General features: G+C 43.7%; 1 protein-coding gene across 1 annotated transcript in view; it reads right to left on the bottom strand.

Moving 5' to 3' along the window:
• Positions 1 to 7,165, bottom strand: part of LOC102309927 (glutamate receptor 1) — a gene marked incomplete at its 3' end in the record, with an annotated part of 84,281 nt that extends 77,116 nt beyond the window's left edge. The window contains 1 exon segment of the mRNA XM_042215336.1: positions 6,596 to 7,165. Coding sequence (XP_042071270.1) covers positions 6,596 to 6,836 — 241 coding nt within the window.
• Between the last annotated feature and the right edge of the window lie 18,722 nt (positions 7,166 to 25,887).

Consider the following 25,887-nt stretch of genomic DNA (forward strand, 5'->3'; position numbering starts at 1 on the left):
GAATCTAACTGTGATGGTCCGAATGTGTCGGCCATGACAAATGCAGTCAGAGGTTCAAATTATCAGGGACAGAGTAAGAGAGTGGAATACACTCCTGGATGAAAGTCAGCAGCTTCACTGTGGCCATCACTATGATTTTTATTCCAAACGTCCTGATAACTCACATTTGAGGTTCACACTCAGAGAGAAGGTGTTTTTTTCCCCCCCAATCATTGCAGTATAACACAAAGTCAGCTGAACTTCGCAGATATCAACGTGTCCAGACAGGAAGCACTCATTACACTGCAGAGACACCAACAGGACATTAATCCAGCTGCACGGTGTCTGTCTCACTGCAGGACGCCGGCCCCTTGTGGATTCTGGATCTGACAGTTCGGTCAGAGACGAGCACAGAAGCTCACTTTGTTCTTCCTCACACAGAGGAGCAAATAAGGCTCCGTCCAGTTCTGTTTTTAATGACCCATCACACTGCTGAGAATGTGCTGGTCGATATGGATGTGCCATCCTGGAGGAGATGAACCCGTGCCCAGATCTAGCCTGAATGAGCTGCAGGTACCGTCTCATTCCACCAGCAGTGACAAAGACATGAACGGAAAGCAAAACTGGTTAAAAAATAAATAAAAAAAGCAGCCAGGAGGGATGAGCAGAGCGCAGCGCTCTGTGGTCAGCACCTGCAAGACCATTCCCTTTATTTGGGGTTTGTCCAGCGCACCTGCTGCCACTTTCATCTGCAAAGCAGGTGAAACAGAGTCAGTTTATGCTTCCCAACTGGACACACCGTCTCTGAAGTTTGACTGTGTTATTCATTTAACCCAGTCGAGCATTTTGGAGACTTTTTCTTTGTGTCCTACCCAGTTACTGTTTTTTTAAACTGGTAGTTATACAAGTCAGTATCATATTTAGTCATTATTACCTTAGGAGAACACGAAGATATTCAAACTTTACAATAACTTTTTAATACAAGAGGGCTGTTATGATTCATCACCTTCCAACCGCCTCCATGTCTGTGTAACCAGGTCATAAATTACATAATGTTATAATTACACAAAATGTGTTCTAGACCCCAAACCCCTCCTATCATACCTGACTTTTAGGACCTTCAAGCCTGTAGTTATGTTCATTATCAGTTAGAGCCCCTCCTCCTTCTTTGGTGCAACCCTATAAATACGGGGTTCCCCTTTGGCCCCTCCCCTTTTCCACAGTTCCCCTGTGGGAGAGGTTGGTGTCATTTCTTTCCCAACACTGTACAACACACATAATGTATATTTAGCCACCCTGATGTTTCTGATTGTGTTTTAGTTCAGTTATTGTCATCACTGTGCCCGTCTTTGGTAGATACTGTAAATGTGTAGTATGTGTGTGCCACATGTGTTATAGGCACAGTTAATGCTATCATGAATAGATCATTTTTGTTAGCTTGGAAGTTGTGGTGGGTTGAGCTAACCCTCTTCCTTACCGTTTACATTTGGTTGTAGGAGCTGGAGCGGGCAAGTTGGAGGTCTTTCTTTCTTTTACCTTTCAGTGTCAGACAACGCAGGAACACACCGGTTACAGCTGCTTGTCATATATTTTACACGACCTTCAAAAAAGATGGTTTCTCATGTACGCAACAGGAAACATGAGGAGACACTTTCACTTGTATGAATGCTCCAGTGCAGCTAACCCAGCTCAGCCAAAGCAAAGTTTCTGCCCAGTGAACACACTGCACATTTAAATGCATAAAAACAGTGAAAAGATAATCATAAATAGGGATAAAAGTAACAATATCACATAACAGGAGTCATGACACCACAGGAAATATTTAAATCCCACATCAAGCACATCAGCCAGGAGGAACGCAAACACAAAATGGGACATTTTTGCTGTTTACAGTTTCAAAATAAAAATCGCCACACACACACACACACACACACACACACACACACACACACGAAAATATCATTTCTAGCCACACTACTAAGGCATGAGTTAATACACAAACAGTGCTTGAACTCAATGGAAGATTTCATGAAGGGAAGAAAAGCTGTGAAAGAGTATTTAATAGGTCGCAAGTAAAGAGAAGCTCAGAGAATGTGACGGCACTTACCCCAGGCTCCTCTGTCAAAACTATGATATCCAGATGGACTACAAAATGAGCTCAATGAGTTTTGAGCAGTTTGTTGCAAAATTTTACTTCATTGTGAAGGTTGGAGTACTTCTTAAAGCGGGGTGGGCACCTCCAGGCCTCGAGGGCCGGTGTCCCTGCAGGTTTTAGATGTGTCCTTGAACCATCACAGCTGATTTAAATGGCTAAATTAGCTCCTGCAGTTCTCCAGAGGCCTGGTAACGAACTAATCATGTGATTCAGGTGTGTTGACCCAAGGTGAGATCTAAAACCTGCAGGACACCGGCCCTCGAGGCCTGGAGTCCGACACCCCTGTCTTAAAGGAACATACAACCTGTGCAGTTTCTCATTTTCCTTCCTGATCCAGTGGAACTCCAGCTCTCGTCTTTGTTTGGATTTCTATGACAGTGTCAGGGCTCTGTGTGCGGGCAGGCGGAGGTGAGGATCCAAATGCAGGACTCAGAGACTGAGTGCAACTCAAAAACCACAGCTTTATTGGTGGCAGAAAACAAAACAGAAACCTAACTGGGAAAACCCACAAACTGGACACACAGGCAAAATCTGATGGTTCAACCCAACACTGGCACAAAGAAACATGGGGCTTAAACACACTAAGGAGGTCATCAAGGAATTAGAGACAGCAGGGGAACACAGCCGGGAGGAATGAGACCCAACGAGACAGGGGGAGCGAAGCTAGAAACACTGACATCAGACATAACCCTTCAAAATAAAACAGGAAACAATTCACAAAGACAGACTAAACATGGACTTTACACAGAGGGAACACACGGGCAGAGAAGACGAAGCACAGAACTAAACCTAAACTAAACACGAGGGCATAAGAACAAAACTTAAGAACTAAACCCTAAACCAGAATAAACTGAAACGTAGACTTATAATAATAATCAAAGCAGGATAACTAAAGAATCAGACATAAATCATAATACAGAAGAATACCAGAAGCATAAGAAACTGAAAATGCTGGGTCAACATGACAGACAGAAGTCAAATTCCCTCCATTCGTCACTTATCACTGAAGCATGTTCAGTCACATGACTTAACTGGACTTTTTTCAGTCAACTGGGGTCACAATATTTTTGCCCATGAATACAATAATAATAGAATAAATTAATTTCTTCATTTCTGCATCTGTGTACTCCATGTCTCCATCTTTAAACTTTATATAACTTGAAGTCTCCTTTGCAAAACCTGAATGAGGCACTATGCTCGGATAAAGGTTTTGTTAATGATAGAGTTTGTTGTGTATATTTAACCTAGAATAAAATCTGCAATCCCTAGACAGTTTGTGAAATTTTATTAGAATCATTTATGATTTATTCATCAGAGAAATGAGGGCTGGAAGCAATCCATCTGCTGTGACTGAAGCTATAAAGACGTGCAGGAGTGCCGAGGCGCTCTGGTTGGGCGTGCAGGGTCACGCTGCAGGAGGGATTTTATTCCAGTAAAATGAAGGTTAGTTCTACTTGATGCCAAATGAGCATCCCACCTGAGTGGAAGCCACAGCGGGAATCTGGACCAGCGGCCTGATGAATCACATTTAAACTTCATTTTGGCAGCGTAACACGCGCTACAGCCCACAGCTGCCTCGTCCACACATCGCTGAGTGTGAGCCGACCAGTCGAGGCTCGACATGGGAATAGACGAGGGGGCAGAGGAGTCCCCGCTTCATAAACTCCCGCTGAACGTCTGTTTACTGACATCAGGACTGAGGGCAGAAAACAATACTGAGCCCCTGCTTTACTTGAGCTCGCTGCATGAAAATGGTAGCATAGAAATGTAAGTTACATAACTAAAGTCCTGAGGACGCAGAATATTCACTCTTGCACGACTTTGTTATAACCGCATGTTGGTATTTTTTTCCTTTTTCTGGAGCTTTATGCATCACTAATATCAGATGTTAACAGTTTTAATCACTGGGCACTTTTGCAGGTTATATATTTTAATTTGATCAATAACTTGAATGAATCACTGATTAAAATAACTCTAGTAATTCCATTTGAAGCAGCTGCAGCCTTGCTAACAGGATAGCACATCTAACCACCAAGCCTGAAGCTTCCTCCACACTCTGCATCACCTGAGTCCTTGGATCCAGTTGTGATATTATTTGAGAACATCAGGATGATCTCTCCCAGATTTTCTTGTTCAAGCTAAATATGTATCTGAGAAGCAGCAAGAGCCAGTGTCCAACTCTGTGCTCCCACAGCAAGAAATCCTGCCAAACCTCCTCAATCCAAATCTGAACCCAACGCATCTAATAAAAGTGGGGATTCTGATTAAAAGGCACTTTTTGTGATAAAACTCTAACCCTAACCTCTACTTTTACTTAGTAAAGCTGGATTTTTACTCCCCCAGGGGACGAATAGGTATATACTAAAGTATGACCACTTTTACTTGCATTGCATTGCTTCCATCACTGGGCTTGCAGTTTAGCCCCTTATAAGAAATGAATCAGTGACCCCTGTTTAATCTTATTTGGTATGCATTATTTAAACATCTGAACATCTGTAAGCTGCTTTGCATCCCATTTAATTAGTCTCAACTTTGCTGTCACTGACCTGGGGTCTGCTCTGTAGTGGTCCTGACTGAATTAGCGTTAGAGCTCTATATGTAGAGTCTCATAGTGCAAGATGTTGAGTAATGGCAGGGTTGACTCCATCTGTCCCTAAATGAAAGTGACTTTGAGCAAGAGAACCACACCATCTATGTGAGCCTACATGAGAGGCACAGAGTGTTTTACAACCAGCTAAATAATAAAAGTTGAACCATTAGGACACAAAATATAAGCTCTTTTCTCAGTTTTTAATATTATATAATGATGGAAAAAAAGGTACATTTAAAAGGAGAATAAATCATCACTAACTCCATCTAGTGATATAACAGCAAAGCACAAGTATTTAGACATGACAGTAAAACTGTAAAGTGACCCGAGCAGACTGCGGTTTAACACAGAGCTGAAGGAAATCACTAAAGCCTCAGGAAATACTTCAGATTAATGAAAAGATACAGTTAAATTTAGAAATATGATAAAAATATGACAAAGTCATTCCAAAGAAAGATTGCAGGCTCCTCTCTGACAGTCCCATCGGCCAGGATGTCTCAGAGGAAATTATAAGAACCATCAAACAGGCAAAGTCAGGATTATCATAACACACCATCGTACAATAAAAACACAGTTAATATGCTAATGTGTGGCATTAGAGCTGCAATCATTAAATGATCAGTCCTCTGAGAGAAAATGAATCCACCCGCTCCGCAAACGGACATCTTCACGCATCTCAGCACCAAACAGACTAAACAGCTGATCAGGTTCAGAGGTGACTGGCTCATAAATTAATAGCTCAATATGGAAAATCCTGTTGTGTACATGTAGCCTCGGGGCTAGCTGAGGGGATTAGAGTCTGGGACTTACTACTGGGATGTCCTGATCATGTTTATTGACATGAGAAATGGTAGCCCTATATGGCTCTGTTCATGGTGTTAATTCTTCTAATCCCTATGGATTCATATAATAACCATACTTCTCTTTAAAAAACACTTTGTGTTCTTAAGTGATGTTAGCCATGCTGTGGCCTGTCTCTCTCTCCGGCTCCTGAATTCCAGCCCATGTCTTTATCGCTCTCTCCCTCTAAAGTTCTGATTCTCTTATTTCAATTGTAAATTTAAATTTAGGAATTTGTCCATAAAAACAGACAATGTTCTTTCATGATTCTGTCCATGGTGCTGAATATTACCATCTGACTTTCTGACCCCATAAATGCTGATTCTGAAATGTGTATGGCAGAAACCATATGAATCATAAAGCACATTGAGCTACTGTGACTCTGTCCTTTGTCCTAAAATAAGCCTGTAATAACCTCTGTCTGTGTCTTTGTGACCCCCCCAGTCATGGCAACGTTTTTAACTATATTTAATTTAAGGCCATAAAAACAATCAGTCACACCCGCCGTGACTCTGGTGCTCGTGCTGGTCCACTATTGTTCGTAGTCAAATGTAGTAGTTCTGTCCGTGGTGCTGAAGCCGGTATCCTCATTTCCCCTCAATGATTCTCATATTTAACGATTTTTGAGCCATATTTGAATCAACTCAGTTGTTGGTTGTTGAGTCTGTGACTCTGTCCGCGGTGCTGATCTCCATAATCTTCCCGCCGCTGAGAATCACCGTGAACAACCTCCGCCTCGCGTCACAGTGGTAAAGATGCCCTGCGTGTTGCAGCGATATTAAAGTGCTGCAGACACAAAAAGCGCCTGTCCTCGCGTGGAAATATAAACCCTAACTTAGTGTAAGTAAGGGAGTCCCGATCACAGAAGCGCGAGCACATCGACACAAAGTCACAGCAGGAACGTTCGAGACAGTCTGGAGGAGCGCAAGCACTCGGGTCCAGGCGTCCACGCGTGAATCATGATATGAATGATCTGAATATGTGGGGGTCGGGCTGGTCAGACCCCCACATGGTTCTCGGGGCTCACTCACCTATGTTGATGTTAGTTGGGAAACTTGTGCCGCTGCAGAGCCCGAGCAGCAGCGGGAGCAGGGCCGAGGGCAGCGGGCAGCTCTGCGGCCGCATGGTTCCTCCTGCAGTCCCGGAGGAGCCGCCGTAATCCCATTCACAGCTGACCGGAGAGACGCTCCGCAGCCCGCGAGCACACTCACGTCCACCGGTAGCGCTCCTCTGTGTGTGTGTGTCTCGGAGTCCTTCCCTCTTTTCTAACATCCACACTCGGAGCGCAGAGCCGTGCTGCCGCTGAGACTGTACCTCTCTCACCCCCTCCACTCTCTCACCCTCTCTCTCTTTCTGCTGCGCACATCAGTCAAGTGTAGTTACACCAAAATCAGTGCGTGACATTACTGTGAAACACATTTGGCCACACGACAAAAGGAGTTCAGCAGGTCAGATTTCTGTTAGTGAAGGATCGCCCGCTTCTCCCGCTGGTCACTGAGATTCACACGTGTGCTAACTGTTTACACCTTTCACCGTTTCACCGGGATCTGGTCAGTTTACAGACTTCAGTCTTTTCCTTCTAAACCTTCCCATTCGGTGCGAGCAGGCTTCTAAGCTGCGCGGGGAAACCCACGCCTTAACCACTCGGCCATCACTGAGGCAGCGCCTCTAACTGTCCTCCTAAATCAGTGGTTATGGGTTCGAGACCCATCCTAGGAGTATATCAGCGTGACCGGAGCAGTGGATGTTTGGTGGAACAAAGAAAGGCAACTGCAGCCCTGAGAACTTTTTTTTCTTGGACTGACCTTCACAGAAAAGCCTGGTGGGAAACGGATGACTTAGAACCATGAAAAGTTTAGAGCAAAGAGCAAAAACCTGCAGTTCCTCGAACGTCCACTTGAGGCTCCAACAGTGGAAATAACACATTTATATCTTTCTCCAAAACCAGTTTTGGTTTTTGCTGCTAATTTAACATGGCTGCTGCTAGTTCACAACACACCCGTATGTTCTCCTAACACACCTGCTGACATTGTTCACAATCTTGCAGCCCTGCTGTTCTCTCATGTGTGTGTTTGTGTGCGTGTGTGTGAGAGAGAGTTAACCTCACTCTTCAGCCTCACACAGCTGGAAGTAACGAGCTCACCTGAGGGCTCAGCTGATGCCTGAACTCACATCAGCATTGGAGAGGAACTGAAACAGAACCGTGGACCCAACTCACCAGAAACCTTCTTCCACCACGTTCTTTAATGTCATGAACTTTTGTTCAGAGTCCAACCAGAACAACTAGTTCTGACACAAAGCTGTATTATTAGCTGTATCGTTACATGTAGTCAGTGCTGTCTGAATGAAATCATAATTTTATCTCATCTTATCTAATGTGACCACAAACTCAAATGGGTTTGTAGATGTCAACCTGTTGCTAAAACAGAATGCAGACAGAAGACAAACCAATATCTTCTTTCAGCCAATCAGAGCTTTGCTCAGTCCTCAGGCTTTTAGCTTCAATCACAAGAACTGGGCTTATCCTGGGGCAGAGAAGGCAAAACGAAAACATTAAAAACTGTTCCTGTTCATTGTAACAAAGCACCAGCACAGTGTACATGTATGACCATGAGAACAGAGAATATGCGTGATTACAATCCTCATAAATCACTGAGCAAAATGAATAATGATGCTACAGGAACAACAGTAAGATGGGGATATCAGTCCATTCACTGGAGCTGCTGTGGCCTCCAACTGCAGCCACCAGCACATCGCCTTTCACCAACATACAGAGACAAAAGAAGAAACCACAAACTCTCTGTGTCTCCTACACAGGATTATTTATTTGCTTCCCTTCAGACAGGATTTAATTGTAAATATTTTAGACCAAAGAAAAAGGAAAGTGGGAGCGGACACCTGAAAGCTGAGTTTCTCTGCAGTGACACACTGAGGGTGAGGCTGCGTGTGCGTCTCACTGAAAGCGTGGAAATGCCCGCTTTAGATGCTGATGTTTACAACATCACACACGTAGCGGCTGGACAGCAGCAGATAGAGGAGAGCTGTGGGAGCGAAGCCGCTTCACTGTCAGAAGTCGATCGTTTGTCGTGTTTCCTCTGGATCCGCCCACGCTGCCGTTGGCCTGCTTGCTGAGCACAGATAAATTAATTAGGCAGGGACTTGCATGAAAGGGGGTGGTCACGTTCCCCCCTCTCTTTGTTTTGTCTCCATAAATTGGTCGACTGAGAGTGAATAGAAGAGGATTATCAGCGTCCCCGTTACTCCACGTGTGGGCACATGTTGTAGGACGTTAACGGTGCGCCTGTTGTCCTCTGGTCCTGAGAAAGAGATTCTGATGGACTTTGAAGCTTTCGGGTGGGAAAAGTGACTTTAAATAAACCATGAAATGTTCACTAATTAATGTAACAGCAGAGTAGAAGAATCAAATCTAAAATGTTTGTGTCGTGATTGTAAAATGCGTCGATCTGATCGTTCAGACTGAAAAGTCTCAGCAGCTGTTGGATAAAACATAAAACATGTTCTGCTGGCAGAGTGAGGCACACCAGGAGCCTCTGAGGCTGATCACAGCAACTCTGCGCTCTGCACTTTAAAGCCTTCGTACACTCGAATCACTCTCAGACTGCCACCGGGTCCCAGTTTAGATACTTCTGTTAGTACACTTCCACATAGTACAGCATGTCCTTTTTACTTATTAAGCTCTTTACTGTGTTATTGGGACTGAGTCTGAAGGCCTTGTTGGATCTGCTCCACTGTTATTTTCACAGGTTTGCTGTCTGAGGGCATCAACGTCCTCAAGAACTCATGAGATGCAATGTGTAGCTGCATGACATCCCCGACACAACTCCGACAAAGCACCTACACGTATGAGCTTTAATACACGTATGTAACATCCAGAAGTGTACAAAAAGGCCTCTTGGACCTGCACCCGACACCCGACAGGAAGTTTTATTTAAGTTAAAAGAGTCTTTTTTTGTTCAGTTAGATTTTGCTTTCAGTCCAGTTTCCTGTGGCCATTTTTCATTTTGAAGTCTGTGCTGTGGTTATTTTTAAGGGTTAGTACTGATGTGATGCAGCATCATAACAGTGGAAACACTTCTCAGATTGATGGCGCGACTCAAAATTTGTCTAAGAATAAAGATTCTTGTTTCTGTTTGATGGTGGTCGCCGGAGAGGAGGGAAGCTGACCTGTTAGACACACCAGAGCTGCAACGTTAGCCACCCATTAGCAGTGTGGTGGCTGTCCTGACGCATTATTACAAGGTGGCACCAACCGACAGTTCAAAGCCGTTTCATCAGTAAATGTTGTGTAATATCATTAAGATCACAGCAGTAAAAGCAGCGATTGTCATTTTTCTCTTTTTTTGCCTCCTCCTTGATTCAACTCTAATTAGCGCCATGTGTAATTAGCTGAAGCAGCACATGCAGACAGGCATCTGCTTTATCTATATGAGCTACATCAAATGGTCTAATCTGAGTCCATGCGCTGCCTGCGCGCTGACAGGAGGACGTGATTGGTTGACAGGATGTTTAGCGATAATATCTGAAGGAGATCTGGCTGTGATAGGAGTCTTTTAGCTCAGAAAAATGGAGACGTCTGTCAGACGTGACTCTTTTCCTCATTGTGCTGATTTCCAGCTGCAAACCAATTTCATTACACACTGACAACAGCTGGAGGTCAGAAGAACTGAGGCATCCTGCGGCTCTAAAGCCTGTCTGTGATCGTGGATGTAAACTCAATTAAAACTGTGCTTGTTTTGTTTTTGTTCTGTTTGACTGCGTCTTTAGGCAGAGCTACTTGTGGTCAGACACATTACTGTTGGATTGTGTTACATTTATAGTCTTGAGAAAGCAACACAAAGCAAAATAAAATTATTTTAAGAAATCATGTCAATTCAGTTTTTATGCAGCGTCAGTCATCTCAAGGTAATTTATATTGCAAAGTAAAGCAACAGTCAAACAGTCCCAGATGAGCAGCACTTCCTTTGAACAGGAAGAGATCTCTGCAGAACTAAGATGTCCTGACTGATTGGAGGTGGAGGGGAAGGACAAAACAGCTTTGTCTTCTAACATTAATCACCTTCTTTAAAGTCACCCTACAAAACTCTCATCAGTGTCTTAAACCTGCATTCTTTTTGATGGTCAGCAGGGGGCGACTCCTCTGGGTGCACAACGACTTCCAGTTGTAGACAGATATTTAAAACTAAGCGCTGAAAGTGTGTTTTTATAGAAGTCTGTAAGATAACAGCCCACGGCTCCTTTGTTGAGTAAACTGAGGTTATTGTTAGTGTCCAGGAGGACGATAAAGCAGGGAATGTTTGTTCCTCTGTTTCAGGGTCAAAACCACCCTCTGCTCACCGTGTCTGACACTCAGCTTAAAACCTAACAAGAGGATTAACCAATATACAATGCCATGGTGGCACCATCAATATCATATATATCACTTTTATTCACCCCAAAGCAATTAGACAATCCCAGACGAGCAGCACTTGGCAAAAGTGGGGAGACAGAACTCTCTTTTAACAGGAATGTCATGGCTACTGAACGGACTCACGCGCAGACAGTTCTTTTCAAGGAAACACTTGTTCTCTGTTTCTTTACAAGAAAACTCTTTGTGTGATTATTTAACGTGTACCGTAGTTTTCGGGTCATAAACCGCTACTTTTTTCCCACACTGTGAACACTGCGGCTTATACTGACGTGCGGCTAAAGCCTTTTTTTTTCATGCGGCCAAAAACATTTTGCCTGGTAACAGTAGACCAATAAAATTGATAAGTAGTTGTTTGTTGTTTGTAAAAAAACCATAAGCAACGTAATTTGTGTGTTACTGATACGTACGTATACTTAAAGGTAGCCGTGTTACAGGCGCTGTTCGAGGAAAAAAAGCATTTGCAGTATGTATTTTTGTATGTTACCATGTTTATGTTACCTTACGGATTAAATTAAACGTTAAAAATCCTCACGTGTAATATTTCTGTGTAAATATCTCATATTACGAGTGAAACGCATACGGCTTAAAATCCGGTGCGGCCTGTACAAGTACAAGATGATTTTCTTTCTAAAATTAGAGCATGCAGCTTTTAATCAGGTGCGCTCTGTAGTCGGGGAATTACGGTAGTTGTTTTTTCCTGTGTAATAATATTCAACATTGCTGTCAATACATTTCTCAAAAAATGCCTCTCTGTGCAAAATGGGTTCAAAAACATAAACAGCTGTGGGATCCTGTTTGTCCGTGATTTGAACCGGGGAACAAATCGTGGCAGGATCAGCCTGATGTTATTTGTATCCAGCTGTAACTTTACTGTATAAAGAGCTAACATCTCCAAAATGTCAGGAGTAGTTAGTCATTACAACAAGTGTTTGTGAACTAAAAATCAAGAATGTGGGATACTGTTTGTCCGTGATTTGGAGAGCCCAGCGCTGCTCCCGACGAAGGGAAAACCAATTCTGCAGGGGAGACCTACCTCGGCACTTGTGCAGGTGAAACCAAAGGGAAGATATGCTTCACCATATTTTCTAGTCTTTGGCTTAGAATGAAGTTGGTTTGGAAACATATTCAGCGATGCTTCATCTGCTGCTCTGCGTTTGTGTGGGAGCCCCGTCAAAAACCTGTCCATGATGCTAGCAGTGTCCAAGCGTTCTTTTTCTCGTCTTTCTTTTTTTTTTTCCTTTTCATGCCCCCCTCCCCGCAATGGCTCTGCCCCCCCAGGGGGCGGGCCCCACACTTTGGGAGCCTCTGGAGTAGGACTCCCTGATTTGGGTGTAAAAATTAAGCAAGAAGAAACTTAAGCCTGATCTTGCCTCTAACATCCTACGGACCACAAACCACAATTTACACATATTACAAACAAGCATAACTGTTAACTTTGTGGTGAGTGTCACAAAAACAGTGAAATATTTTCTGTTCATGCACACGACTAAATCTTTATCTGCCTATTGTAATTATTTCAGGTTTTTGTCAGTGTTGTGAGGTAAACTCTTCACTTGTTCTCTGTTTCATTCTGGTTTTTATTACATTTTGTGCTTCGAGCTGTTTGTCAGACATGAAGCTCAAACCTGCTGCAGTTTAGAATCCTGTTTTCACCCTCAGGTCAGAACTACTAGGTTTCTATAGCGTACATTAAGAGATCTAAAGCAGCTGGAAGGCTCGTAAAAGAATCATGCTTTTCATGTGCAGTTTTCCATCGAGCGTGATGTGAAAATGAATAAATGATGACTGCATTGTGCCCACACAGCTTTATTGTTCCTGTGCAGAGTGAATGTGATGCTCAGATTCACCTCCTGTGAGTGTAAATCATAGATGTGCTCGATGTGGAAGGAGAGCATACCTACATCTTGTCCTTCAGTGCCCAACCCCTGACCCATAACCTCCACCCTCAGTCTCACCTGTCCCCACTACATAACATTCATCATGTGACCTGCAGAGACCCCTCCAGACATAACACACAACCGATCTCTGTTTCATCCCAGAACTGAACTGAAGCCACACCCAATGGGACAAAGCATGATGGGAAAATCCTGCAGAGCTACTAGCCAAATGTTTTGTAAAATTCACATTTTGCTGTTCTTTCTTTAACTTTTGGAACTTTGCAGTTTCTTAATTGACAACGAAAAAACATTATTGAGAATCATTTCAGTTCAGTTTAGTTTTATTTATAAAGGAGGAATTCACATCAACAGTTGTCTCCTACAGTATCAGAACACACACATTTATGCTTTTCTGTTTTGGGAACGTTGGGAGGAGGTTGGGGTGGATGGATGGATCAAAAAAACATTGGCTTGTAAGACAGGAAATTGCTGTTTATTTAAACCTTATTGTAATACTGAAGAAAACATTAAAACATATTTACTGTCATCCAAATTCTAAATGGTCTTTTTATGTAATTTTTAAAAGCATATTAATTTATTTTTGATTGAGTGACACTTGATCAGTTTAGTTTCATGTGTGGAAGCACGATTTTATCGTAGCCTTGCCACATCAAACTTTTAACAGTCATTAGTTTTATCAGAGGGGTCGAAATGGAGCCATGTAGGAAAATAAATGGCATCTGTTGGGTCTGAGCTTCCACAGGCCCCGCTGGTTTAGAAACTTAATCCCGTTAACGACAAGGAAGCAAGACAAACAGTGATTTTACTTGCGCAAGGGAATGATCTCAGAGCAGCCCCTCTGCCCTCGGTCAGACCCCTTCGACCCCGGCCTCCGCTTGCCGCCTTGTATTGAAAACAGTTGCAGTACACACAAGCACAACCCATTGTAAACCCGCACCCCCCCACCCCTATTGTTCTAAAAGATAAGGTACTACAGGGAGTGCAGAATTATTAGGCAAATGAGTATTTTGTCCACATCATCCTCTTCATGCATGTTGTCTTACTCCAAGCTGTATAGGCTCGAAAGCCTACTACCAATTAAGCATATTAGGTGATGTGCATCTCTGTAATGAGAAGGGGTGTGGTCTAATGACATCAACACCCTATATCAGGTGTGCATAATTATTAGGCAACGTCCTTTCCTTTGGCAAAATGGGTCAAAAGAAGGACTTGACAGGCTCAGAAAAGTCAAAAATAGTGAGATATCTTGCAGAGGGATGCAGCAGTCTCAAAATTGCAAAGCTTCTGAAGCGTGATCATCGAACAATCAAGCGTTTCATTCAAAATAGTCAACAGGGTCGCAAGAAGCGTGTGGAAAAACCAAGGCGCAAAATAACTGCCCATGAACTGAGAAAAGTCAAGCGTGCAGCTGCCAAGATGCCACTTGCCACCAGTTTGGCCATATTTCAGAGCTGCAACATCACTGGAGTGCCCAAAAGCACAAGGTGTGCAATACTCAGAGACATGGCCAAGGTAAGAAAGGCTGAAAGACGACCACCACTGAACAAGACACACAAGCTGAAACGTCAAGACTGGGCCAAGAAATATCTCAAGACTGGTTTTTCTAAGGTTTTATGGACTGATGAAATGAGAGTGAGTCTTGATGGGCCAGATGGATGGGCCCGTGGCTGGATTGGTAAAGGGCAGAGAGCTCCAGTCTGACTCAGACGCCAGCAAGGTGGAGGTGGAGTACTGGTTTGGGCTGGTATCATCAAAGATGAGCTTGTGGGGCCTTTTCGGGTTGAGGATGGAGTCAAGCTCAACTCCCAGTCCTACTGCCAGTTTCTGGAAGACACCTTCTTCAAGCAGTGGTACAGGAAGAAGTCTGCATCCTTCAAGAAAAACATGATTTTCATGCAGGACAATGCTCCATCACACGCGTCCAAGTACTCCACAGCGTGGCTGGCAAGAAAGGGTATAAAAGAAGAAAAACTAATGACATGGCCTCCTTGTTCACCTGATCTGAACCCCATTGAGAACCTGTGGTCCATCATCAAATGTGAGATTTACAAGGAGGGAAAACAGTACACCTCTCTGAACAGTGTCTGGGAGGCTGTGGTTGCTGCTGCACGCAATGTTGATGGTGAACAGATCAAAACACTGACAGAATCCATGGATGGCAGGCTTTTGAGTGTCCTTGCAAAGAAAGGTGGCTATATTGGTCGCTGATTTGTTTTTGTTTTGTTTTTGAATGTCAGAAATGTATATTTGTGAATGTGGAGATGTTATATTGGTGTCACTGGTAAAAATAAATAATTGAAATGGGTATATATTTGTTTTTTGTTAAGTTGCCTAATAATTATGCACAGTAATAGTCACCTGCACACACAGATATCCCCCTAAAATAGCTAAAACTAAAAACAAACTAAAAACTACTTCCAAAAACATTCAGCTTTGATATTAATGAGTTTTTTGGGTTCATTGAGAACATGGTTGTTGTTCAATAATAACATTATTCCTCAAATATACAGCTTGCCTAATAATTCTGCACTTCCTGTATGTGTGTGTGTGTGTGTGTGTTTGTGTTTGGGGGTGCGTTTGTGTGACCTCCTGCCCACAAAAGGGTCATAAAAGCAGGACGCTTATTAAACAAGCGAATAGAACCCTCACACAGGACGTATCCCTATAATAAAACACTACAGCCTCCCCCACCAACAGGCTGGGAAGGTCAACAGGTCAACATCAAAGAATGTCTTTGATCCTATAGTTTGAACTAAGACTTACAAATTTAAATAACATAATGACAACATTTAACAATTTGACTCCAAAAGCATCCTCATTCATTTCTTCTTTAGTTATGTTTCTACAAACTTCTGCCAAAGGACCACTAAACATTAATTTATCCTCTACATAAAATATTACTTGCTGTATTTTGCAGTTTAGCAGAAAAGTTCAAATCTATTTGACCCACCAGCTTCTTCCCTGTATCATCATATAAAACTCCTGCAAGGCCATTGCTGCTATTGACTTTGGCTTTCTGCATCTGGCCTCCCTCATGGAAGCTAAAGTGAACTGAGCTGCAGTACCTCACGATTTCAGGACTCTTTTTCTTTGCTTAAGAGAGTCGCTGTACAGTGAGCTGTCTCAGGAAACTTGGAAGGATGTAAAATAACTTTCTGGTAACCTTAAAAACTTCTGGTCGTGAAAGATGTTAGCAAGTCAGTGACACGCTAGAGGGAGATGTGTCCTACTCAACTGCTTCTGTCTGGAGAGATGTGACTGTGGTGGGTGAGCCCATCGCCTTTACTTTACTTTACTAATAACGATGGAGCTAATAGAAGCAGTCAACAGGAAAAAAAATAGCACTGTTTTAACAGCACCGCGGAAGCTGGTGATAGCCTAGCATACTCAACCAGATGGTGGACACATACATGCTCATGCAAGTTAGTCATGTTTGCGTATGTTGCTCGCACTATATGTCTGCACAAGCGGCACACGGCTTTGGTTACATCCTTAGGCTTACCTCTTTTATCCTAAATCGGCAACTTTATATGTTTTAGTGCTGTCAGCATTAACACGCCGTCATCATGACTAACACGATTAACAATTAACCCATCTGTGCGCAGACTGAGTCAAAATCCCTGAAATGTCTCTGTCAATGCATTTCGGGCAGTTTGTCCAACGTTTGTTCATTCTGCGCTCCACATGGGTTGAGCGTGTTGAAAATTTTAATCGCCTTAATCGTGATGACCGCGTTAACGTGTCATGAGCAATATGATCATGCATGGACTGATCTGTGTCGCAAACGCACAAATCAGTTCATGCATCATCACATTGCTCCGCCCATCAAAAAGTCTGCGCATGCATATATGTGTGTGTATATATATGATATATATATATATATATATATATATATATATATATCACCCATTGTTGATTATTGGACTGCCGATTGTAGGTTGGAACATTTTGACGTCGCCCAACCCTGGGCGGTTATGCCACGAGTGTTATTTTATCACAAGGCCCACATGTGATGTGAAGTGTCAAACCAAAGCGATCATTTAACACCTATTAAAAATATGTTTTCCTTTATTTACTGCAAGAAATCCAACAACATGAGAAAATGTTCACGTTTAATCCATCATGTGTTGATAAGACAGACGATCTGAGATGTGTTGGGTCCCTGGGGTGATTCACTGTAGCCGACTTCTTCATAGAGGAAGTGGAAAACAAAGGTCTGAGTTCTTACAGTACAAGCCAGCGTTCAGAAATGTGGGTAATAACCTAGCCTCAGGTAACCATTCACACCTTCACACCATGACTCACGTGATGACACAGTATGAGAGGCACTACAGGTTAAAGACCTGAGCTTTCAGACTAATCAGCTTTTAGAGCTGAGGCCGTCTCTCAGCTGAGAGTGAGATGTTTCAAGAACCTGAAGGAGGAGACTAGGTTTCAGTTCTCACTTTTTTACAGAGCCATCCAGATGTTTCAAGCTGGATCCCTGGGTTTTGCCATGTCTGGCCTCTAAGGACATAAAAGTTTTGGTTATATATTAAAATGTTATCAGTGTGATGCCAGCTTTAATAAGAAGATAAAGTATTATTTTATACATGAAATCAAATAACACTGGCTTGGCAGAAAAAAAGTCATTCTGCAGGGAGTTGATGGGATATGTAAAAGAAAACCAATAAAGAGAATTTAGTGTCACATTAAAAAACACTGAAGATGCTCAGAAAGTGACTGCAAACATATGAGAGTCATTTTTTTTACCCATCAAATTTCCAATAAAATGCAAACTGCAGCTCTGAGCCCGCCTTTGCCTCTGTACGCCATTTATCGAGCTGTAATGACAGTGTTTGTATCATGATCGAACATTTAACCCTGAGTTCCTTAAAAGCCACTTATAAACTTTGAGGCTGAGGTTCAGGCAGAGGGGCTGAAAAACGGGTCAAGCAGGTAAAACGGGAAGTGGGACACACTGATTACGAAACACTTTTGCTCCATCGGTTATGTAGAAGGCTGATTTTGTTTGCTGTTACTTGAGACATAATCAGATGTCTCAGTCTCACACCAGTTTTGGAAATCAAAGCCTAATTGTCCTAAATCATGTCAGCATGTCAGCGAAGGCTAATTACCACAAACTTTACAGGAACTTCCTCCTCAGGGATTCTTCTGTGAAGCCTCCAACCTGCATCAACCTTTCCATCCATCAAGGTGGAGGTAAAGAGATGCTTATTTCAGCCCTGAGAGTAAATCTGCTGAATCTGTCATACAAGCAAAAGCTAAACTTTCACCCTTTGCTCCTGTTAAAATGTTGAAACTTCTTGTGATGTATTGCCTGTTCAGCACTGACTGTTCATGATAAACTGGCCTAGTTTCAATTACTGAGCTCGGTGTACATACAAGTCATCACTGTGAGGCAAGAGCAGACTATGAGCTGCCGTAGCTGCTGTATTCTCGGAAGCTCCACCCACCAGCTGTCCTCATCTCATGAGGGGCACCCAATCAGAGGAAACCTGGCAGAAAGGGTGAGGAGCTGAAATGTTAATGTCTTAAATTATGTATTTCGAGTTAGTTGTGCAACTCTAAATCTGTTCTGTTTCTGGATTTGTGTAGGGCACATTTTTGGTTGGTGTTGAACTCCACCTCTTGTTGCCATCCTGTGTGATTTACATAGACACGGTATAACTAGTGTGACTGAGAGGAGTCATATCTTATCAAAGTAAGACAAACATCCAGAAACTGTGAGAAAAGTTAAAAAAGGAAAAACAAGGAAAGCTGCCAAGTGTCACAAGACTGTTCCTCTAATGCTGCGCCCAAACACCTGAGGAAAGCAGGAAGCTTGCAGCAGCCCGGTGATTTATTCATGGCCTTTCTTTGCATTAAAGCCGTCACAAGGCATCAGTAGGCCGCTGTGCTGCTCAATCCTGGGTCACACATTCAGATCCAGCTTCTGTTCGTATCAGCCTGAACTGTTTATCAAAGCACTTTTAACAAAAGCACTTAAGACAAAAAAGCACTCTGCTGAACTGCAAAGGCCAGAAATAACAACACGTTACGGAAAAACGAGCTCAGAAGATTTCACCGCAGAAGAGAAGGCGAGCTGAGCCGAAATGAGGTGAGCTGAGGACATCGCCGTGTCCCTCGGTCTTTCTGTCTGTCCTCGCTCTCCATCTGTTCGCCAGCTTTTTGTTCTTCAAACCTTTAGGATCACGTTAACTCTGCTAAAAACAAGAATAAACCTCAGGAACATAAAACTACCGCACTGGATAAAAACTCTTCAATGGAGCCAAACATCCATCACTGCCTCCAAAAATATAATTCAAAACAAGAGTGTGAGAAAACATTAATACTCTATTAAAATGTTTTTACATGAAGGTGAGAGAAATGAGATGTATTCATCGACACAGCAGAGGTCCTGAGATTTCAGCTGAAGAGGAAACATTCAGGTTACAAACAGCTGACGGCTCAAACTGAGCAGCCTTCAGGTGCATCTGCTCGACTGTGTGTTCAGCAGAGCTGTGACCATAGCAAACGTGTCTGCTCTGTGATTGAGGATTGAACAAAATGCTGAAAAAAAAAAATTGTTATATCCTTTTGTCTACATTTAATTGAAATTTAAAGGAAGTCTTACTCCTCCATACATCTGAAACTCCTCGGATGAGCAGCAAACCTCTCTGTGAGGCAGCAGCGCTGTCAGCCTTCCTTTTCTCCTTTCCTTCCATCTGCCGCTCGTTTCTCATCTCTCAGCTGGAGAGAGGGCGTGTGGGCGGAGCTCTGCTCGACTTCAGTCATTGCATTCTTATGAGTGCTCTTTGCTCCGGTTTCCGTCAGCGCTCTGATGTCGACTTCCTCCTGGAGAAACCGCTGCTTCCAAAGCTGAAGAAAAATCTGCAAGACTGTAAGAGAAAGACACCTGCACCTGTGGAACTCACTCACCTGTTACTCTGAAGCTTTGTGGGTGGAAAAGGAAGGAAATCATTACCTGCCTGTGACTCACCCGCCTGCCCACTTTGCTCCTGTTTATTCTCCTGAGTCTGCTGATTTCTCTCTGAGCCTACACAAGGGAAGGAATGCAGGTAAGAAGCTAGACTACACCCTCCCCTCTCGTCTCACATGTTGGTTCCTCTCTGGCATAATCGAGGTCCTGGACAACAGGCTGTTTCATGCTTCTGTTGGTGAGCGCTGCCTCCAGAAGACTTATCATTCAATAAAACGAGTGAACTTGTCTCATCTGTTCCTGGGTCCAGTCTTAACCCCACATCACGTGTCGCTCTTCCACCAAATGTAAGCTTTAAGGGTTGATTTAAAACATGCTACTGGATGGAGGTGACGTCTGGGTCAGTAACACTTCTCTCGATGAGTTTAGGGTCTTAGTCACGAGTTTCAGGTCTGGTTGAGTCCAACATGATGTTCATTTTGGAAATCAAGGTCTCTGTTAGAGTAAAATGGGCAAAGCAGCAACGGAACACATTATGTTTCCCACATACTGGAGAACCATTCTACTTCCTGTTAGTCCAATTGTGTGGGGAAAAGGCTGCAGTTCACCCAGGAGGCCAGCAGGGGGCTGTCTAATGAAAATGAGCTCAATAGCTAGAATGAACTGAACCTCACCAAAACAGTTTTCACAAAAACATTCATTCAAACTTAAAGGATTCAAGTGCAGCAAAAACATGTATTTGTTTACATTTTGTCCATAATGGTCCTTTAACCCTTTAAAGTTGTGCAAAACAGAGCGGCCACGCTAACTATTTTTATATGGCACGGTAAATGGCCTGTATTTATATAGCGCTTTACTAGTCCCTAAGGACCCCAAAGCGCTTTACACATCCAGTCATCCACCCATTCACACACTGGTGATGGCAGCTACATTGTAGCCACAGCCACCCTGGGGCGCACTGACAGAGGCGAGGCTGCCGGACACTGGCGCCACCGGGCCCTGTGACCACCACCAGTAGGCAACAGGTGAAGTGTCTCGCCCAAGGACACAACGACCGAGACTGTCCAAGCCGGGGGTCAAACCGGCAACCTTCCGATTACAAGGCGAACTCCCAACTCTTGAGCCACGATCGCCACTTTTAAATCCCGGTAATACTGCAACCTCGTAAGCTAGCGCAATAATTTCATTTGCATATGAAACCGGAGGAGTTGTACTTACATCTTATGCCATCAGCTTGTCCTAAGTCACAGTTTCCTTCCAAATGTAGCTTTGCAAAAACTGCATAAAAAGTTCTTGCAGCAACAAAAACGTGTTGCTTGCAGCTTGTGTTGCTGTGACACCTGCAAAGCTGATAAAAAAACTTGAACATTGAAGCAGTTGTTTTTGCTCTGATTTATAGAAATATAATTTAAAAAAATTCTCAGATATGCCACAAAATGTACATTTTTAATAATCAGAGAAATGTTTACTGAGTTGACATAACTGTACTTTTTTTTTTTTTTTTGCAACCAGAGTAGTCGCCCCCTCCTGGCTCTTAGAGAAAGAATGGAGATTTAAAATACAGCTATAACCATCTTCTATAACAGCACACGTGAGCGACGAACTGTTAGTGCAGAAAAACATCTGATCTTTGGTTTGATTCATTTCCTCCACTGTGTTTTTGTGAATCTTCACCTCCTGCTTGAGGTTACGTGAGGATCGGTCCGAGGCGTCGGGGAAGGTGAGCAAGCCTGAGCTTCATAAAACACACGACAGACTCAAGTCTGGCCCTCTGAGCTCGGGGTTAAATTTCAGATGTGGTCAGTCAGGCGCAGCACTTATTTCTTTAAATTTCCATCCTCTCCTTCCATTTTCACGCCTGCGAGCAGGAGCAGCGCAGACTGCACGAGTCGCTGTTCTCAGGGGTGCCACTTGTCCTCCATATCAAAATAGGCTTGTTTTTTTAAACAGAAAACTGGTCTTCTTTCCAGTCCTTCCTTCCTTTCTTTTTCTGTCTCCTCCGCCTGCAGGAAGCAGAAAAAAAAGACTTCCCTTCACCGGCTCTGCTGTCAGCAGGAGTTAGTGGATAAGTGGAGGAGAGAGAAGAGGTGAGAGGAGGAGTATATATATTTCTGGGTATATTTTAAGGAGTAGGAAATGACTATTGTGAGACCTGTCGAGAAAACGAAGGCAGAGAGAAGGAAGGAGATGAAAATTTTAAAAATAAGGAAAGCTTCTCTCTCCTCCCAGCGACAGTTTGAAACATCAACATAGAAATAACATTTAACGAACACGACGCTCATTTCCTTTGGAGCAGGACATGACTTCAATTCATCACCTTCTTAGCTCCACTCAGTGGGTCTCGAACTTCTTCCAGCTTTAGAAGCAAAAAACAGGCTTACACCAAAACAGAGAGACTTTTTCTAAATACCTGAAAGTCTCAGGTGTTTAAACTTTGAACATTTCCAGACTGTGAGCTCCCCAAGTCAGACTCAGATCAGCGTCATCGTCTCTTCTGTGGCAGGCATGTTGCAGAAACTCACAAGAATATTCTCCAAGCGTGACATCCTGATGCACTTCAGACCCAGGAACACCCATAACACAGTCCTGATATCTGTTACCACAACCCATGTGACTCACACAGGGGGTCGGTGACTCTCAGGTCCACCTTAAAGGTGACAGCCTGGAAGAAGAAGCCTCTTGGATGAAAAGTGAAACATTTTCACTAACCTAACCTGCAGGTGCTTTCTTAAAACCTCAGACTACCAGGAGTAACATTAAGGTCTGTGTGGAAGTGGGTGAAGAAAAAATAATGAACTTTAACGGAACAAAACAACACAAAAGAGGAAGACCAAGGCTTCACTTCTGCTCAAAAAGAAAAACGAAGAAAGCTCAGTTTACTGACCAACCGCTGAATATCCTGGAATCAAAAACAGTGATTTCTGCTCAAACCGAGCACTGACAGCAGTCATTGCTGCATGCCTCCCTCTGATGGATACTTCAACATGCAGACAGTACTTAAGGATCAAACTGTTGACCATACCAGAATAATAAAGATGGCTTACTCCAGCTTGGCGGCCTCACCAAACCAAAAACGCAGCGATCACCTGTGTGAAAGGCGTAGCAGTGAAGACTAATCCCTGACCCGGTCTGTAGCTACAGCAGAAACTAGCAGTGTCTCAAACCTCATTACAGGTGTGCACGGTGGCTGCACACAGAGCCGAAGCACCACTGCGAGACTGAGACGAAGCCGCGCGCTCTCATTAATGAACACTGACAACAGTCAGAGCCAACGAGCAGCAGCACGCACTCTCTGAATCCAAATCGAGCCAAATACCTGCTCGGCTCTTCAGCAGCTCGTGTAACCGGTGATGCAGCTTGACTGGAGCGGGGCTTTGGGCACCAGTCCAATCAGCTACAGTCGGGACGGAGGAGGAGGCTGAAAGGGCATCCTGGGTAAGCCTCAAACACACCAATTAGCACGGAGAGCACAAACTACAAAGAGTGTGTGACAGTGAAAGAAACTGAGGGAATACAGAGGGCTGTGAGGGCCTGTGCTTCACTACAAACACACTCGTTACACAGAGAGAGAGAGCACAGCTGTGTGTGTGTGTGTGGGGGGGGGGGCTGTGGAAGACAGGCAGAGATTAATAATAACTAATGATTAAATGCAGAAGTGTATAAGCACCAGTGAGCTGAAGAAGAAACCCCAGTGCATCATGGGATATCCCCCAGCAGCCTACACCTATTGCAGCATAACTAAGGGAGGATTCAGGGTCACCTGGTCCAGCCCTAACTATATGCTTTAGCAAAAAGGAAAGTTTGAAGCCTGATCTTAAAAGTAGAGATAGTGTCTGTCTCCTGAATCCAAACTGGAAGCTGGTTCCACAGAAGCTGAAGGTTCTCCCTCCACTCCCAGCCCTGTTCTCACTTTCTGGAAACACTTCTGCAGTTTTTGTTGTCATACTGTGACTAGTTATGTCCGGAGACGTAGCGTTGCTGTTTCAGGCATACTGGCTGGGTTGTTGCAGTGACTAAAGTTAAAGCTAACTGTGATCGGGGGTGTTAAAGATCTGCTCAACCTGAAGGACAAGGCTGTTTAGCAGAGACATCCATCCTGCAAATACTGACAAAGAAGCACAACAAAGGAAGAAAGACAGAGAGAAGGAAGGAGATGACCTTTGAACATTTCCAGACTGTGAGCTCCCAAAGTCAGACACAGATCAGCATCAGCAACATAACTGCAGCTTCACTCTGAAATCCACCTGCACAAAGGTTCAGGTGAGGGTGTAGCTGCTGATGGCAGGTAGAGCAGCAACATGAAAGCTGACAGCGCCGTCAGTCAGCATCAAGCACCGCCTCGCTTTTCCTCCCGAGTGCGCGCAGTGGCCGCTTAATTGGCCCAAGATGAGAAAGGGTCGATGAATAGACCGATGATTTCCACAAAGCAGCGCTGCCTGGCTCAAAGGCCCGTTGGTGAGCGAGCACGTTTTGGTTCCAAGAGGAGTTGGAGGAGAAGACGTGCAAAACGACCTCTTCGACGCATTCTGGGGGGAAAGTGCTTCCTGTGATAGTAATTCAGCTTTATTAGTTAGACATCTAGGTCAACACACATCCACACGTCACACGCACATTTATTTCTGTGTAGTGTTTCCTGTTGCATTCCTGTGTCTGCTTTACTCGACTGTGTATCATCACGCATGCAGGAACATGTTTCAGGAGGAGAGTGTGGTGGTCGTGCTGCTCACCTGCATGTGCACGTTCATATTTAACAGCTGACAGATCTGAGACCGCTCAGGTCCACCTTCAAACAGCAGGGTTAAAGTTTGTGCACAGCGAGGACACCTCCCTCCTTCATCTTAATCTGCACAGCTTCCAACTGCCTCAGACGGGATGAAGGAACAGCTGCGTATGCTTGTCTGTGGTGCGTACGGTACTGTGGCGTGCAGAGGAATGTTTCTGTGTCTGACGCTGTGAAAGTGTCTGCTGAGGAAAACAAACACTGTCTCTGAACCAGCAGTTATCTGTTCCGTCTTGTCAAACCATTAGCAGCCAATCAGCTTTAAATTATCTAACAATTGCTTTTTATGCCAGTTGTCATGGCAACCACAGCACTTTCTGAAGCCATTTGATGGTTTTTAGGCGCCTTCGGGAGTTTTTTTGGGGGCCAACTGTACTGTGCTGATGATTTGCAGATTTACTGGGCCTTAGATAAATACAGAGAGAGCAGCAGAGGCTCACACACACACGCACACACGCACACACACACGCTACCACTACACACGACGCACAACTACACACACTAACTACACACACAACACACACACACACACAACACACACACACACACACACAAACACACACAAACACACAACACAACACACACACACACGCACACACACGCACACACACACACACACACACACACACACACACACACACACGCACACACACACACACACACACAGCCTGGCAGGGAGGCAGACAGCTGCGGGCAGGAGTGTTTTAATCGTCAGATCTGCAGGAACAGTCGTGTGTTCTCACTGAGCTGCAGGTCTGCAGGGAGCAGAGTGGAAACCAGCAGCACAAAGGTCGCTGGTTCAATCCCCTTTATCCCTGACAGAGGACAAAAGAAGCTCGTGTGCTCCCTCAGCAGACTTTAGTCTGTGCTCCTTTTTATAAATCTACCCCAGTGGATGACAGCTCCTAATCTTTTTCATATTAAAACTTTACATTTAAACTATTACTAGGGATGGGTATTGATAAGATTTTAACGATTCCGATTCCATTTTCGATTCTTTATCGATTCTCTTGTTTTATATCTTCTCTTTGAACAAGATAGAAATTTAGGAGTAACATGGCCTTACAAACCCAACAGTGAGATCTTAAGAGATCCAGCCTACGGCTCTTCAATGGGGTGTCACAGGGTCCCCAGGAAAAAAAATTGTAAATGTAAAATAATAAAATAAATATTCTTCTGTAGCAATAACAAAGTATAACATAAATTATTCTGTGGCAATTACACAAGAATATCCAGTAATGTCCCTGCCTACAATTAAACACATTCACTTACCAAAAATCGGGGGCATCTGCTGT

Source organism: Haplochromis burtoni, unplaced genomic scaffold (genome assembly GCF_018398535.1).
Source record: "Haplochromis burtoni strain Fernald_Lab_line unplaced genomic scaffold, NCSU_Asbu1 Contig_698, whole genome shotgun sequence".
Lineage (NCBI taxonomy): Eukaryota > Metazoa > Chordata > Actinopteri > Cichliformes > Cichlidae > Haplochromis > Haplochromis burtoni.